This window comes from Nuphar pumila, chromosome 7, assembly GCF_984573655.1.
Source record: "Nuphar pumila chromosome 7, dmNupPumi1.hap1.1, whole genome shotgun sequence".
Classification (NCBI taxonomy): Eukaryota; Viridiplantae; Streptophyta; class Magnoliopsida; order Nymphaeales; family Nymphaeaceae; genus Nuphar; species Nuphar pumila.
Window position 1 is genome coordinate 24,770,800 of NC_143255.1, and position 16,522 is coordinate 24,787,321.

The 16,522-nt window shown below is 39.3% G+C and overlaps 1 protein-coding gene across 2 annotated transcripts; it reads right to left on the reverse strand.

Annotated features, from left to right (window-relative positions):
• Nucleotides 1-874: 874 nt before the first annotated feature.
• On the reverse strand, nucleotides 875-4,877 carry LOC149831567 (F-box/kelch-repeat protein OR23-like). Of its 2 annotated transcripts, none has more exons than XM_090012122.1 (2): nucleotides 3,744-4,877; nucleotides 875-1,338 (listed from the first exon to the last, which is right to left on the reverse strand). In XM_090012122.1, the coding sequence occupies exons 1-2, from the start codon at nucleotides 4,691-4,693 to the stop codon at nucleotides 1,062-1,064; spliced, it is 1,227 nt and encodes a 408-aa protein (XP_089868248.1). In that variant the 5' UTR covers nucleotides 4,694-4,877; the 3' UTR covers nucleotides 875-1,061. The 2 variants fall into 2 exon arrangements, with proteins under 2 accessions (XP_089868248.1, XP_089868249.1); XM_090012123.1 differs by lacking the exon at nucleotides 875-1,338 and adding an exon at nucleotides 3,178-3,639 and having other exon boundaries at nucleotides 3,744-4,817.
• Between the last annotated feature and the right edge of the window lie 11,645 nt (nucleotides 4,878-16,522).

Genomic DNA, 16,522 nt, shown 5'->3' on the forward strand with positions numbered 1-16,522 from the left:
TCAAGAAATAGTGCTCGATAATATATATATATATATATATATATATATATATATATATATATATATATATATATATATATATATATATATATATATATATATATATATATATATATATATATATATATATATGCAGTGCAGAGCGCCGCTGACAGCCACCCATCTTGGCACTTCTCGGGATGGGCATGGCCTCCATCTAGAGAAATTTTGAGATGGGTGGCTGTCAGTGGCAGCATAAAAAATACCCTCAAAGAAGTACAGGAAGATCCCACCATTAGCATTACCAAGGTCTTCAGTTTGATAGCAGGGTAGTTACCTAAGCTTCTTCTTAGACCCCACAGAGAAGATTGATCAATGATCACAAGCGTAGATACTCTTTGGCTGGACCAGAAAATCGAATTGCTGCCTATCTTCATTACCTTCTTCCGTTTGATCATTTGAATTGTCAGAATGAAAATAAGGACAAATCATCTTCGTTACCCCATGAGCAGTGGCCCTATCCAGATCAGCCATAAGGCATATGCCTACGAAGGATAAGACTCCACATCAATTAATAGAATCTGATACCTGCTATGCCTCTGTTCTGAAGCCCTAAAGCTCATAGCAGTTCCCAGTCTAACTGTCATGGAACACAATGATGACAAAAAATTGTGTTGATGAAACTCCTTCCCTGTCTTCATTTCACAAAACAGGCATTACGCATTGCAGATACCTTTCCTGGAAAAAAGATGGTGAGTTCGTCTCTCCAGCCAACAATGACTACTAGACAAACAGAAATGAAGATGTCAGCATGCACTTTGTAAGCAAAGGGAATTGGAAAGGACAAAGGACAATCAGTAAAGAGCGTGACAAATGGTTACAAACATAACAATTTGTACAAAGTGCAATCTTATTAGTCTTTTGTGCAGTTTAATAAACAGATGCACACATGCAATCCAAATATTTACAACAAAGTACCCTGCAAGTCAGAGGAATTCAAAGTTACAGAGTGATATATCAACATCATGGAAGACAAGGTACATACAGAGCAAATTCATATAGAACACAACAGTGTGTAGCATTTACAAGCGGACAGAGCACATCACTGCACATCTAAAATCAATGTTCCTAAAAGGTGGTTTAGTCTGCAGAAATCTCCATGTCTTTTTCTGGGGATGGTAGACTTGAATGATCAATGACACCCTCTTTTGTGGTGTTTTCTTCACATGCAGGTCACTTGATAGTTCAGACATCACAAGCAGTTCACCATCAAGTGCAATAAAGCCAAATGAAAGGTCGGCACGAATCTTTCTTGGCAGGTGTGTTTCTACATCCCACTTATTTGAATTAATGTTGTACCTGCAACAGAATCCATGGATGAGGTGATGACTGTTAAAGAAACTGATCAGTGCTCGGTAGTACAAGAACATACAACAGAAACCGAAAGATGATATCAAAATCACATCGCACAAGCGCATGCATGCACACACACATGCGATGGAACCCACTCTTCAACTTTTCACTTTTCATCAATATTGACTTGGAAGAATCACATCAAGAAAAAACAAGGAAAAAAAAAACAAAAAACAAAACTCTGATGAGAAATTCCATCCCACGAAATCTTTGTATGTCCCCTGTTGGGTTGACTCCTGGTCAACCGTGGCACTTGTTACTTTAATCAGTTCACTTCTTTAAATAAAATTTCTTCTCTTTCAAAAAAATATATAAACAAAACTAAATCTTTTTTTATAGATATAAGTGAATCTGTCCACATGGTGAAAAAGAAATAATTTAACTAAATTTGTAAATGATTGGTATATAGAGATAATACAGGGCCATTGTTTGGTGCAATCATAAGTGCTCAGGATGCCAGTATAGGGATGGGGATTTGTGTACCCCTGACCAGCACTCTGAAATACGGGACCGCATTGTGTGTGACACTTTCTTCAAATATAGAGAAAAAACACCACTATGTTAGAAATGGAACTAAAAGGTAGTAAAAAAGGTGATGAATGCTTCTAGCTTTAAATGCATGGTAGTGATCTCAAAACTTCAGAATGAAGGTGGTGGAAAATGATGATGCAGTGATCAACAAAAAACTTGAGAATGGAAGTAGTGGAAAATGATGACGCAATGATCAAAGAAAAAACAAGTTTTACATTGAAGTGGAGCAAAGAAGAAAATTTCTTCAAGACAAAAACAAAACAAAATGAGTCACAAACTGGATGACGAAGAAAAAGCATAGCCAGTGAAACCACACATTGTGTCAAACAGGGACCAGTCTTAGGAAAAATCCCAATTAAGATTCTCCACATCAATTTGATGGGAGCACATGACAGCACATTTGATCGGGTATGAAGGTAGATGGATTGCCAGGGGATTTTGATGCCCCCACAAGTTCTTGCATTCCACCCACCCCCCTAACAATAATCAATTTTCCACAAACGTGAATGTTCAGACAATGGTCAATCAGAGGGGGAAAAAACAAAAAGAGTGTTTCACACGCTCATACGGGCAAAATAGATCATATAACTAATTCCAAGTTTCCATAGCAAAGGACATAACACCTCACGAGGTGATAACTTTTTGCTATAGATCATCCACTGCAAGCCAATGGTTCATCCCCAATTCAAGGAGCTCCATAATAAAGCTATTTTGCATCCATACCTTTTGAGGCACCCAAAAGGAAGATTTGACAAGAACAGTAACTGGACCCTTCTTGATCAAATTAAAAATTTCCTAGATGAGTGCACCACAGAGGTGTTATCAATAAGGTTTATCAAATCAAACAACTCTTGAAATTCAAGAACTAAAATCACTTACAAAAGAGAGAAGGAATTTGTATGAGACGGTCAATAACACCGCATGAAGTTGCATTTGAAAGGCTAACATACTTACAAATACTCAAGTCTCACTGAACTTGATAACTAGATGCTAGGAGCTGCAAATCAATGACTATAACGGATCCAGACCATGCGAGGCCATAAGGCTATATTCTCAAAAGGAAACAAAAAATAAATCCATAACTTCAAAGGCATGTTTCTTCAAATGAGTGATCAAATACAAGAGTTGTTTATGATGGAGATCAAAGTTTGAGCGATTGGCAATGCGGTCTCTGGCATCAATTGAGTATTTTTGGGGCTCAATAATTTTGGGAGGAAAACACCACTTTGCCACCTCTATGACCGAGTGCACATGCATTTGCAACCACAAAATCACCGTTCATTAATCTACTCGTCCAAAGAGATAAGATGAATAAGAAAAGTGGGAAAGAAGGTACATGCAGGTGTTAGGTAAGAGAGACTGGACATAGTGAGTGCCCCAACAGTTCTCAAATGGCGGGCTAGTCAAAATGTAGATATCTTAGCACAACATTCATCACCACAAATAATACCAAATGCAGAAAGTAAAATTTTCCTGTCGGCAAACAGTCTCCACTATAATCATACAGTAAAATCAAATAGCTAAACCAAAGAAATGATCATTATCAAAGCAGAACTTCTAGTAACACAATTTGCTAAGTTTTCTCATTTATAACGAAAAATAGAAAATAATCATGGTCAATCAGGAGCAACCCTTGCTATCTTCTCATTCTCTTGTCCCTAAGCAATTGAAACAATCCGGCATAGACAATACCCTTGGCTTGAGCTGAAAAAGCGTCTGAAACACATCATGGTTAAAATCTTGGGGATTGAGAATTACACCTCACAGACAAACAAAAATATATTGCTCTCCAGAAAAATCAATTTTTTGAATTAAAATACCTGAAAATCGTTGTTCTCTCAAGCATGAAGACCCCCGGAGCTTCCCCACATTTACCTTCCACCACCACAACACTACCAAGACGCCTGCGCTCCCCTTCCTCCCACATTGGCTCAATTGACCTCCATTTCCCACTCTTCACTCCGAGCACTACCCCATCCCGATAATAATCATCCACTGGAAAAACCCCAGATACTGTCCGGCAATCCCCATAACCACCCATCACCCAGAACTCATCCTCCCCAACGAAGAACCCCACGCATCCTGCCCTAACGCTCGGCAATTCTTCATCGACCGTGAACCATTCATCCCTCTTCACATCGTACAACTCAACGGCCCGAATTCTCGAACCGCCGACCCCGAATTCGGCATGCCTCGACCCGCCACCAGCAACCAAGATGGCGGTTCCGTCGGGCCCAGACCGAGTGGCGCAGGCAAAGCCGGCGCGAGCATGAAGCATGGGGGATCTCGGCTGCCACGAGAGATCAGGGAGGCTGAGGCGGAAAACAGAGGAGGAAGGAAGAGGGACGCCGAGAGGGTAGGACCGGGCGTCGAAGAGGGAGCCGCCGAGAATGAAGACGGCGGAGCCGGCGGACGCGCAGACGTAATTGGAGAGGCCGAAACGGTGGGGGTGGCACGGCATGGGCGGGACGAGGGACCAGAGGAGGCGTCGGGGGTCGAAGAGCGCCCCATCGGAGAGCGAGGGGTCGGAGGGGAAGAGGCAGAGGAGGTCATCGGATTGCCGCCACCGGCGGCGGAGGTCAAAGAGGAAGGCAGAGGAGAGGGCGGAACGCCAGGCCCTGCAAGTGGACTTGATGCGGGCGTGGTGGGAGAAGGGGACGAAGGCGAGGCAGAGGAGGGCGAGGTCGTTGGGCAGGCCCGGGATTATTAGGGTTAGGGTTAGGGTTTCATCCGGCAACCTCAACGACGAGAATTCCCCCTTCCTCTCCATCTTCTCCGCCAATAATTAGGGCTGTGGTTAGGGTTTTCCGATCGATTCTGTCTTCTTCTTCTAGAGTTAGGGTTTTACTTCTGATTCTTCTTCTTCTTTAGTCTGCTCCTCTTTCACTCTGAGGGGAAAGAGGAACGGAGGAAGAATAATAAGAAAAAGAAGAGGAAGAAGAAGGAGACTGACCGGTTCTTTCGGAAGATGAAATGACTAAAATACCTTTAGAAACTCAGGATTTTGGATTTTGGACTGTGTTTCAATGACTCGGATCTCGCACGATCCGTAGCATGGTAGTATCACTCGGATTTGGGACAGATATCTGACCATATCCGAATCCATATTGCCAGAAAGGAAAACATCCTGAGAAACGGAAACCAAAACCGAGGTTTTTCAAGGGCACGTGAAACAGCAAACGAATGCGAAACACATGGGAAACTTGTTTCTCAAATATGGGAAACGCATTTCCCACAATATGAGAAACTTGTTTCCTATAATATTTTGCCGTTTCCCATACATTTTGAAAACGCATTTCCCATCCTCCTCCGGTGACCTAAAGAAGAAACAACCGGTTCAGTTAAGAGTTTTATATTCGAATCTGACTCACATCATACACGGATTAGTTGCTAGATTTATATCCAATTAGCTTGAATCTTGATTTTGTGCTAGATATTTTTCATTCTGATTCAAGTCCAATTAAGCCAGGTCCAGTAAGGTGTAGGATTCAATGATTGGTAATTTCGGAGTTGGAACCGAATCCACCCCGCTTACATCACTAGGGCCCACATCCAAAACAAATCCGAACCTTTACATCCCTACTTTTCAGTAAGGTAATCTCGGATCTGAATGCAGCCTTTTTTTTATCCTTACTGGATTATGTGGGCAGCTATTTTGTGTTTCTCAAGTATTTGAGGCCTTGGATGGATACCAAACCCTGTTTGTTCCTTTGTACCGAGTGCCGATCAGCCAGCTATGTTACACTTTTGAGTCTGTCACGGATGACATGAGTCTGACATATATGTATTTTTATATATTAAAATATTAAGATGCCTCATAGTTCATCTAACCAGATCCCATCTCATTGACCTGATTCATCATGAAGCCATTGCCTATCTATCTTTTTCTTCGTGAAATCTTCGCAAATGAATTAAGATGCCTCGTTGTCCACTGTCTATCCCATATCATAAAAAAAAACCTCAAGGGTTTAACTCTCAAACCTTCAGAGATTAAGAAAGTAAACTTATAATATCCCAAAACTCAGAAAAGCTTTTAACTAACAATTCAGCAAGTGCATCTTCAGATATTCAACAAATATCCAATGCATTTCATGAACCTGGATTTTGATGAGCAATATCAGATGATGTTAATTATGCAAGCCATAAACAGAGGCAATTCATATGATGATCATGTAGCCCCCCTTGATGACAAAGACAATGTTTAGCTAAAAGAAGAACAGATCAGCCTCTTGCTCTAGAGGAATGAATCAGGATTTGTGGTTTGCTTTCAGCAAATCAGATCTGAAATTACTTTTAACCTGGAGCAATCGGCAGATCACGATGGATATTGACACTCTGTAGAATATTGGCATGAAACCCCTTTTCTTTTGAATTAAATTCAATTTCAATGCACAACACCAGGTCGATGCACAGGAGATGAACCCACGTTGAATGCTCTGATATATAAAAGAAAGGGAAAATGGGCCATGCTAGAGAGATGACGATTGAGTTAACACAGAAGCAGAAGTAAATAACGAATTTATGTAAAGCATACTAAATAACGAATTTATGTAAAGCATACGAATTTATGCCATTGCGGTTGAAGGGAAAGTTTTATAGGACGACTATTAGACCCGCTTTACTATATGGTACGGAATGTTGGGCTGCTAAGAGACATCATATTCAAAAAATGAGTGTAGCTGAGATGCGGATGCTTAGATGGATGTGTGGAAATACAATAAAAGATAAGATTCGGAACGAAGAGATACGTAAGAAGGTAGGTGTTGCACCCATTGAAAATAAGATGCGAGAGAATCGTTTACGGTGGTTTGGACATATTCGGCGAAGGCCTAATGATGCTCCAGTTAGAAGGTTGGAGAAATGAGAAAATATATTAGTTAAAAGAGGTCGGGGTAGGCCTAGGAAGACTTGGATGAAGATGATAGGAAAGGATATGAATGCTTTGAACCTCACCGAGGACATGGCGTTGGATAGAAATGATTGGAGGAAAAGGATTCATGTGGAAGACCCAAAATGAATTTCTTTTTGGTTCATATCGCTGACCCCAATTGTTTTGGGATGAAGGCGTAGTTGTTGTTGTTGTATACTAAAAATCAAAGAGAAATTCAGGAAATGTTGGGATCAGACATCCTATTAATATAGCACAACATAGGTAGATCGGTATTTGTTATATGCAAAACCGATTTTGCATGGGTGCTTCAATGGAGGTGATTTAAACAAGAAAGAAAAAGAAAAAAGAAAAAAAAATGAAAAAGAGGGAAGAAAGGAGGAATCCTTACCGTGATCCTATTATCCGTCGCAATACTGAATCGGTCGATGTTTTGCGATGGATTGAAATATGTCGCTACAATAGTGACAGATGTGTATCTGTCGCAAAACCAAATCTCTGCAAATTAACGACGGTCTTGCGATGAATCATGGCATTCGCTAATTCATCGCAAATTAGTGATAGAAGTAGCGACAAATATGTTTCGTCGTTAATTAGCGACTAAGAAATTATGATGAAAGTTATCTGTCGCTAAACTGTTCAGCAACGAATTTGTGATGGATTAGCGGTGGATTACGACCATCGCTAATCCACAGATTTCTTATAGTGGGAGCACCCATTACAGGTTGTCCACACTAGGGTTACCAGAAGCGTCATAGCATACGAGGAAGTGTGTTTCGCAAGCACGAAACGTGGGGCTTTCGAAACGAACGATGAACCGTCAAAAAATTTTGGGAAGTGCATTTTTCTCTTGCTTTTCCTTATTTTTCATTTTTGTTTTTTCTTAATTTTTTTTTAACTTTCCCCTCGCTTCCTAGTTCACTTCCGGTTCGCTTTGTAGGTCACTTCCAAAATGATTTCAGATTCGGTTCTAAGTCATCCCGAATCGATTTTCGCTTCCGCTTCTTTGACTGACAACTCTGATTCACATAGACCCTTCTCTCGGTGGAGGTACCTCATCTGCTTCTTTGGAGCTCGGTGTTGGCCTGTCGGTCTCTTTGTCTCTGCCAAGGACTTCTAGTGGACATGCTAGCATGTCACTAGAGATTTTGTCGTCACTGGCGATAGATGATGGCGGAGATCGATCTAGCTCCCAATCCATCTCAGTAACAAGTTCTTTATGCAACCATCATTCTGTTATAAAATACACACCACACGCATGGAGAGACACAACGATTTAACATGGTTTAGCAATATGCCTATATCCACGGATGAAGAGAGGCTAACAACCAGTATATTATTTCATACCCTCACGGTTACAAAGGAAGGCCTATATAAATGAAAAAAACTAACACCCCAGCTGGAAAAGGAAACCAAAAGATAAGAATAAGAGATTCCAGAAACAACATATGCTAATCTAAAACAGTTTTCATAATAGAGAGGTGAGTCTGATAAGGACTCTACTCTCATATGCATCCGAAAATCTCTCCCTCAAGTTGGTGCGCAGATGTCTATCTGACCCAACTTGTAGCTCAATTTGTGATGCTTCTTACGACTCAGGGACTTGGTAAAGATATCAACTAATTGCTCATGGCTTCCAACATAGGAAGTGTGAATTTCTTTAGCTTGAATCTTTTCTCTCACAAAAGGACAGTCGACTTCAATATGCTTGGTTCTCTCATGAAAAATAGGATTGTCTCTGATGTACATAACGGCCATGTTGTCACATTTGAGTTCCATTGGTTGGATCATTTTTATCCCCATGTCATGAATAAGTGATTTAATCCAAATGAGAACACATGTACACGCTGCCATGGCACGAGATCAGCTTTAGCACTGGATCTAGCAACAACTGACTATTTTTTGCTCTTCCAAGTAACAAGATTACCACCAACAAAAGAACAGAAGCCCGTAGTCGATCTTCTGTCATTAAGGTCACCTGCCCAGTCGACGTCAGTAAATCCAACAATATCAAGGTTTTCATTTTTCTTCATAAGGATCTTCTTACCTGGGCTTCTCTTGAGATACCTGAGAATTCTGTGAGCAGCTTCAACATGAGTGGATCATGGTTGATGCTTGAACTGGCTTATTACACTAACCACATATGTGATATCTAGCCGAGTAATAGTCAAATAAATTAATTTTCCCATGAGCCTTTGAAAACTCTCAATGTTTAAAACAACCTCTTCATCAATTTTCTTTAATTTGCAGTTAGTTTCAAGAGAAGTTTCTGCAACTTTTGCCTCAATTATACCAGTGTTTTTGAGAAGGTCCAACGTGTATTTTCGTTGACACAAGAAAATTCCTTTTTTTGAGTGTGCCACTTTGATGCCAAGAAAATACCTTAGTTTACCCAGATCTTTGATTTTGAATTTGTCATGCATGACCTCTTTGATTTTCTGCATCATAGTTGTATTGTTCTCTATTACAATTATGTCATCAACATAGACCAGCATAATCACAATGCCCTGCGATGAAATATGCACAAACATGGTATAATCCACAGTACTCCGTCTATATCCGATTTTAACAAGCACTTGGCTAAGTTTGGCAAACCATGCTCGAGGAGATTGTTTGAGGCTGTAAATGGATTTTTGAAGCTTGCAAACTTTTTCATCCTCACACTTAAACCCAGGTGGAGGGTCCATATATACTTCTTCTAAATCACCCTAGAGAAACACATTTTTTATATCCAATTGATAAACTCTCCATTGTTTAATTGTAGCAACTGAAAGAAGAATACGAATAAAACTCATCTTAGCAATGGGAGCAAAGGTCTCAGAAAAATCATTCCTTCTTTATGCGTATATCTCTTAGCTACAAGCCTTGCTTTGTACCTTTCGACAAAACCATCATTATTGTATTTGATTTTATATATCCATCGACATCCCATTGTTCTTTTTTCTTGAGGCAGCTTGACTATTGTCCAAGTATTATTTTTCAGCAAGGCTCCTAACTCGTTATCCATTGCTTTTTTCCATCGAGAATCTTCAAACGCTTCTGTATAACTAGATGGTTTATGATGAGCATAAATCTTGGACAGGTAGACTTGATAAGGCTTGGATAGTTTTGAAAAACCAAATTGAAGCTCTATAAAATGTGACTTAGATGTTTTAGTAGTGCAATAAGAGTAATAATATCTGAGTCTAACAGGGGGTCATGTGGGTTGAGAAGATCTTCTGATATCACTGATCTCTTGAGTAGAGTGGGGTATAGCCTGACTTGGGTTGGAATCAAACACAGAATTAGGGTCGACATTGGGATTTGGTATAGACTGATCGACAATAGAATTTAGCATGAAAGGGTTGACAATTTCTTGACTGAAAAAGTTGATTGGGCCATCAGGACTAGGTTCAGTTAACGACTCTGGAATAGGCATAAAAGGTCTAGGTATGGGACTGGTTATATTTGATTGATTCTCCCCCTTACTAGGACACGGATAGTAAGCCTCGTTTTCAAAAAAATTCACATCTCTTGAAATGTACAACTTTCTAGTGATGAGATCAAAACACTTAAAACCCTTTTTTGAAGACGAATAGCCAACAAAAACACATTTAACGACTCTTTTTTCAAGCTTGTTCCAAAATTTGTCTTGGAGATGAACAAAGCACTTGCACCCAAAACCTTTTAAATGTTTGATGGACATTTTATGACTTCTCAAACTTTCCATAGGTATTTCATTTTCCAGACTGGAACTCGGGACACGATTTATAATGTAACACGCAGTAGCTATAGCATCCTTTCAATATTGTTGAGTCATGTTCATTTAAAACATGAGAGACTGGGCAACGTTGAGTAAGTGCCAATTTTTCCTTTCGGCAACTCCATTTTGTTGCAGAGTTCTAGCGCAGGTGGTTTGGGGCAATATACCTTGCTGGGTCAAAAAATCACTAAGGATGTCATTAATGTATTCTCCTCCATTATCAGATCTCAGATGTTTTATCTTGCGTTCATATTGAGTAAGAACAATATTATAAAAGCTTTTGAAAACTTTGGCTACTTCATGTTTATGTTTCAAAAAATATACCCAAGTAACACGAGATTTATCTTCAATGAATATAACATAATATTTAAAACCAAGCATAGAGTCAACTGGGGTTGGACCCTACACATCAGAATGAACAACTTCAAACAGCACATTGCTTTTAGTAGAGGAGTTCTAAAAAGGAAGCTGAGTTGCTTTAGCAAAATCGCAAGCATCACACACTAAATTATCATGACAGAGTTTGGGGAGTAAAAGCTTTAAAATTCTAACAGACGCATGTCCAAGACGAGAGTGCAAAAGACTATAATGAGTATTGGATTGAGCACAGCTTAAGAAAACCTTTGTTGGTTGACTAAAGACGTATAGTCCATCACGTTCTATGCCTCTACCAATCACCTTCTTCATTTTCTTGTCCTGAAAAACCACATCCTTTGAGGAAAAAACAGCCAAACAATCATGAGTCTTTGTAATCTTACTCACAATTATAAGATTAGCAGCAAGTTTAGGAACAATAAGCACTTTAGAGTCACGATTTTGATTGATAAGCCTAATATTTTTTCCCCAGTGACCATCATGATGGATCCATCGACAATGTATACGGGTTTTTTTGTACTCGTCAAATTGTTGCAATAATTTGTCATGTGGTCGGAGGCCACAGAATCTACAATCCATTCATTCTTTGAAAGATATGAAAAATATGCATGAATCTTACCTTGTTGATCAGCAGGAACGTCACTAACCAAAGAGGTGGTGGCTATGTTAGTCTTGGTCATTTGCTCAAAGAACCGAGTCAGATCTTCTTTGGTGACAAAGTTTGCTAAATCCTTTTTTATACCTGTCTCCTTGTCTCAGTTAGGTCGACCAACGAGGTCCCAACACCGATCTTTGGAGTGGCCATGTTTTTTGCAATACATGCATTTGATTTTAGGCCTTGACTTAGATCGGTCTTGGACAATATTTTTAAAAGTCTCAACCGATTGATGCTTCTTGAAAACAACTTGAAACACCATCTGTTCATATCGCTCTTCCTTAATTTTAGAAACTGGATTCATAACCTTTCTACGAGTTTCTTCTGGTTGGATCATGGCACAAACAGTGTTGTAAGATGACAAGGGCATAGTCATTAAAATTTGGCTTCGTAAATTCTCATAATCTGGGCCAAGGCCAGCAAGCACTTTAAACACCTTGTCTTCCTCAAGACACTTTTTTATTTTCAAGAATATCTCCAGTTGGAGGACGATATTGGAGTAACTTATCCCACACCCCCGTAAGAGCGCCAATGTAAATGCTAAAGGGCTTGTCTTCACGTGTATATTTAGCAATTTCTAGCTGCAGCTCGTATACTCATACAAGATTGAACTGTTCTCCATAGATTACTTTAACAACATCCCAAATTTTTTGAGCAGAATCTATAAACAAAAAACTTTTAGCAATGGTCAGTTCCATAGAGTTTAATATCCAACTCATGACCATATCATTTCCAGATTCCCATTTTTCATAGGTGAGATCTGAGGGATCTGGTTTCACATTTTTTCCAGTGATATACCCAAGTTTGGATTTACCAGTTAGAAAGAGTTTGACGACCTTTGCCCAACTCAAGTAATCGGTTCCAAAGAATAAAGTACTAGTAATCTTAAGAATATGATTTTGATCATGATAACCAACCTTAGTTTCTGCAGATGATGCTCTGCCATTATCAGTTGTCAAGTTTCCCATGGCGTTTTCAGCAATAGCTCTTACGTCTTCAGTCATGGATGCTAACCAACGATGAATCTTACCAGGAATCAGGAACACGCTCTGATACCATGTTATAAAGCACACACCACATGCATGAAGAGACACAATGATTTAATATGGTTCGGCAATGTGCCTACATCCATGGATGAAGAGAGGCTAACAGCCAGTATATTATTTTGTACCCTCACAATTACAAAGGAAGGCCTATATAAAGAAAAAAAACTAACACCCCAACTGGAAAAGGAAACCAAAAGATAAGAATAAGAGATTCCAGAAACAACATATGCTAATCAAAAATGGTTTTCATAATAGACAGGTAAGTCCGATAAGGACTCTACCCTCATATGCATCCAACACATTCCACCCTTGGTGATGATGCCCTTGGTATATGTAGCATCACCATTGCATCACTCTCGATCGAGGTAGTGGTACTTGGACCATTGGGAGGTGGTTTCATTTGCTCCCTTGAATGCATTGGCGCAATCATATCCTCGGGAACCATGCATCTTTTTTCTGCAGGGGATGGGGGAGCCGCTTTTAATGTTTTTCCTAACTAACCATACCGTTAGTTCAGTTGTATCCCTATTGGGTTTCCCTCCCTTCTTAACAAACTTTCTTTCTTCATTTCAGTTTTGCCCTTTTCTTTGTGTCTGGGTCACGTCCTGATTCTGGACCTATTTTTGAAACCCATGGTTTTGCCTCTTGTATCTTGCCTTCCCCATTGGCCCATTTGTCACCTCCCTTCATTTTTGTTGTCGAGGGTAATGTTGTTGATGGGTCTCTCATAGCCCCCTTGACTCCTTTGGCTTCCTCTCTTCGGCCCTTTAACTCTGCCATAGACTACCTACCTCCTACATTCACCCCCTTAGCCTCCTCGCCTTTTGTGTCTTCTATTGATGGCCCCCTTACCCCTACCTCCCCGTGTGGTATGTCTTGCCCAGCCTCTTTGTCCTACTTCATGGGGTTCTCCCTTGTCACCAGTTGTATCTGGTGCATCCTCTCCTAGTGATGACCTCCTCTCCTACGTTGTTGCCCCCCTCCCCTTCGCGAACCTTCATTGCAACATTCTGCATAAATAGTAGGGTCTGTTGGAATCCGAACTTTGGTAGAGGGTGTCTTCTGTGTCGACCTCTTTCAAGAATATTAAGCAATTTATTCAGTCCTCGATGGCTTCTCTGTCCTCGGCATAAGATGTTGGCCTCAAACATTCATCTAGGCGAACCAAGTCTATATATCGTTTACGCCAATGAAGATGATGACATGGAGTTGTTATCTCAGACTCAGACCCTGAATCGAGCTTTAGAAAGCAATCACCTCCCCCCCCCCCCCCCACACACACACACACCACATAAGAGCCCTTTATTGGTGTATATTTTAAAACATAGAACCAGAATTTAAATGAAACACATACCGATTGACGCCATAGACGAAACAATATATGGGTGTTCGGCATTCTCCTCAGCCTATCGATGCTCACGATAAGCCCAAGCCTTCAAGTTAATGGTGAGCATGACCCTAAACCCAATGAGAAACACGAGGACACTTAGGCAACTCTCATCATGCAGCCTTGCCTCTATATATAGTGGAGGAAAGTGGGGGATTAAAAAATGTGAACCCTTTTACATTCATGTAACCCCTACCCCACTAAATTTCACTAATTGCCCACTAACCTTTCATTAGTATTAAACTGGGTCATACTATGGGTTGGACCCAAACTCAAATGTCCAACATTCTCTCACTTGACCCATTGACACTAGAAAGGTATAAAATCGAGGTTTATACCATTTTCTTGATTTAATTCTTTATGTGGGTTCACATGCTATTCTATATCATGAGAATGAATCATATGAGTCATGGAGATGATCATCTCTTTATGAAATGTCATATTTTCATGTACTACAATATAATTCATTTTCAATGCTTCAGCATATTAAGATTACATTTATGAATAGGTTGGTCTCTAACCCATTCTATTGGTCCTTTAATAATGTTATTCTATTATTCTCTCTAACCAAATGAGAGTTCCTTTATGCAAAATCAACAATACACGAAGCCATAAAGAATCAATTCAGTTTTATAAATATGATCACATATAATCATAATGTATGGTCATACATCAGAAAGAATCAAACAGACCCATATCTTTTACATGTTGGGAATACAATTCTAGTTCTAGCTCTTTAGTAAAGGGATCCATAGTCATTTCTTTTATACAACTTATATCATTACATACCAAATGATTCTCAATCCTTTTTTTAACAACAAAGTACTTTAACTTCATGTGTCTACATGAGGTTAAGATCTTGTTGTTATTTGAGGACACAGTTGCTTCATTATCACAAAGGATCTTTAATGATCTCTCAATAGAGTTCATAATCTCAAGACCCATAATAAAATTTCTTATCCAAATGGCATGAGATGAAGCCTCGTATAGAACAATAAATTTTGTCTCCATGGTATAAGCAACAGTTGTAGATTGCTTTTCACTTCTCTATAAGACGACACCACTTACTAGTAGGAATATGTATCCAATAGTAAACTTTTTACTCTCGAGATATCCTCCTAAGTCCGCATAGAGTATCTACTGACCTCTAGGTGGTCAACTTTTTTGTAAGTCAATATCTAGTTATTTGTTCCTTCCAAATAGCGCATGGCCTTCTTTGTTGTCTTCCAGTGCGTAATGCCTAGATTTGACTTATATATACCAAGCATTTCCATAACAAATGTGATATCAGGTCATGTGCAAGCCTACGCATACTGCAAACTCCTAACCTCTAAAGCATATATGACAGTTGTCATCTGAGCCTTTTCATTATCATCCTGAGGACAGTCCTTTAAGCTTAATTTATCCCCTTTTACTATGGGTGTTGAACCAGAAAAACAATTCTCCATTCTATATTTTTTAAGAAGCTTAAGGATATAGGATTTCTGAGAGAGGCCAAGGACACTCTTAGTTTTATTACGATGGATCTCGATTCTAAGGATATATGTGGCCTCACTCATGTTTTCATGTCAAAATGAGGCTCAAATCATTAGTTGCAAGAAGAATATCATCAACATATAAAACCAAAATTATGAACTTACTCCCACTGTTCTTAAGATATATGCAATGATCAATAATGTTTTCAGTGAATCCAAAGTTCATAATCACCTGATTGAATTTTTTATATCACTAGCAGGAAGCTTATTTAAGTCCATAAATTGACTTTTTTAATTTGCAAACTAAATGATTTGAGTCATCTATACTGAAACCAAGAGGTTGTTGCATGTATACCTCCTCTTCCATATCTACATTCAAGAAAGCAGTTTTTACGTTCATTTGATGTAGCTCTAGTTCAAAATGAGCTACGAGGGTCATGATTATCCTGAACGATTCCTTAGTTGAGACAAAAGAAAAAGTCTCATTATAATCAATGCCCTCTATCTGTGTGAAACATTTTGCAACAAACCTAGCCTTGTACCTCTCCACTTGACCTTTAAAGTCTATTTTGGTCTTAAAGACTCACAATAAATAGGTCTGACTCCATCAGGTCGAGGTACAAGATTCCACATTTGGTTCTTTGCCATAGAGTCAAGTTCTTATTTTATGGCATTGATCTAATGTACTGATCTTTCACTTTCATTGACTTTTGTAAAAGTGAAAGAATCATCATCAATGTCTATGAAATTATTGGGCTCTTGCAAATACACCATATAGTTTGGATGAATATCAGATGTTTTGGTCCTCTTAGACCTCCATACAAGTGTTACAGGTGGTTCACAATAAACTTTTGTATCGTGTTGTTGTTGTATATCCTCATCAACAACTTGTTCTATTTGGGATTGATGTTTATTAACCAGATTTTTCCTGACATTATCCAAAGAGACAATGATAGGAAAAACTGGGTCTTTATCCTTCACAGGTATGAAACCTAAATCTTGCATTTCTTTAAATTTAATATTTTGATATG

Bases quoted from the DNA above. Each gene is read 5' to 3' on its own strand.
- LOC149831567 (XM_090012122.1), bottom strand. From the start codon at position 4,693: ATGGAGAGGAAGGGGGAATTCTCGTCGTTGAGGTTGCCGGATGAAACC. The intron at 1,339-3,743 runs GTATTTTAATTC...ATTCTGTTGCAG, and splicing joins GAGAGAACAACGATTTTCAG to GTACAACATTAATTCAAATA.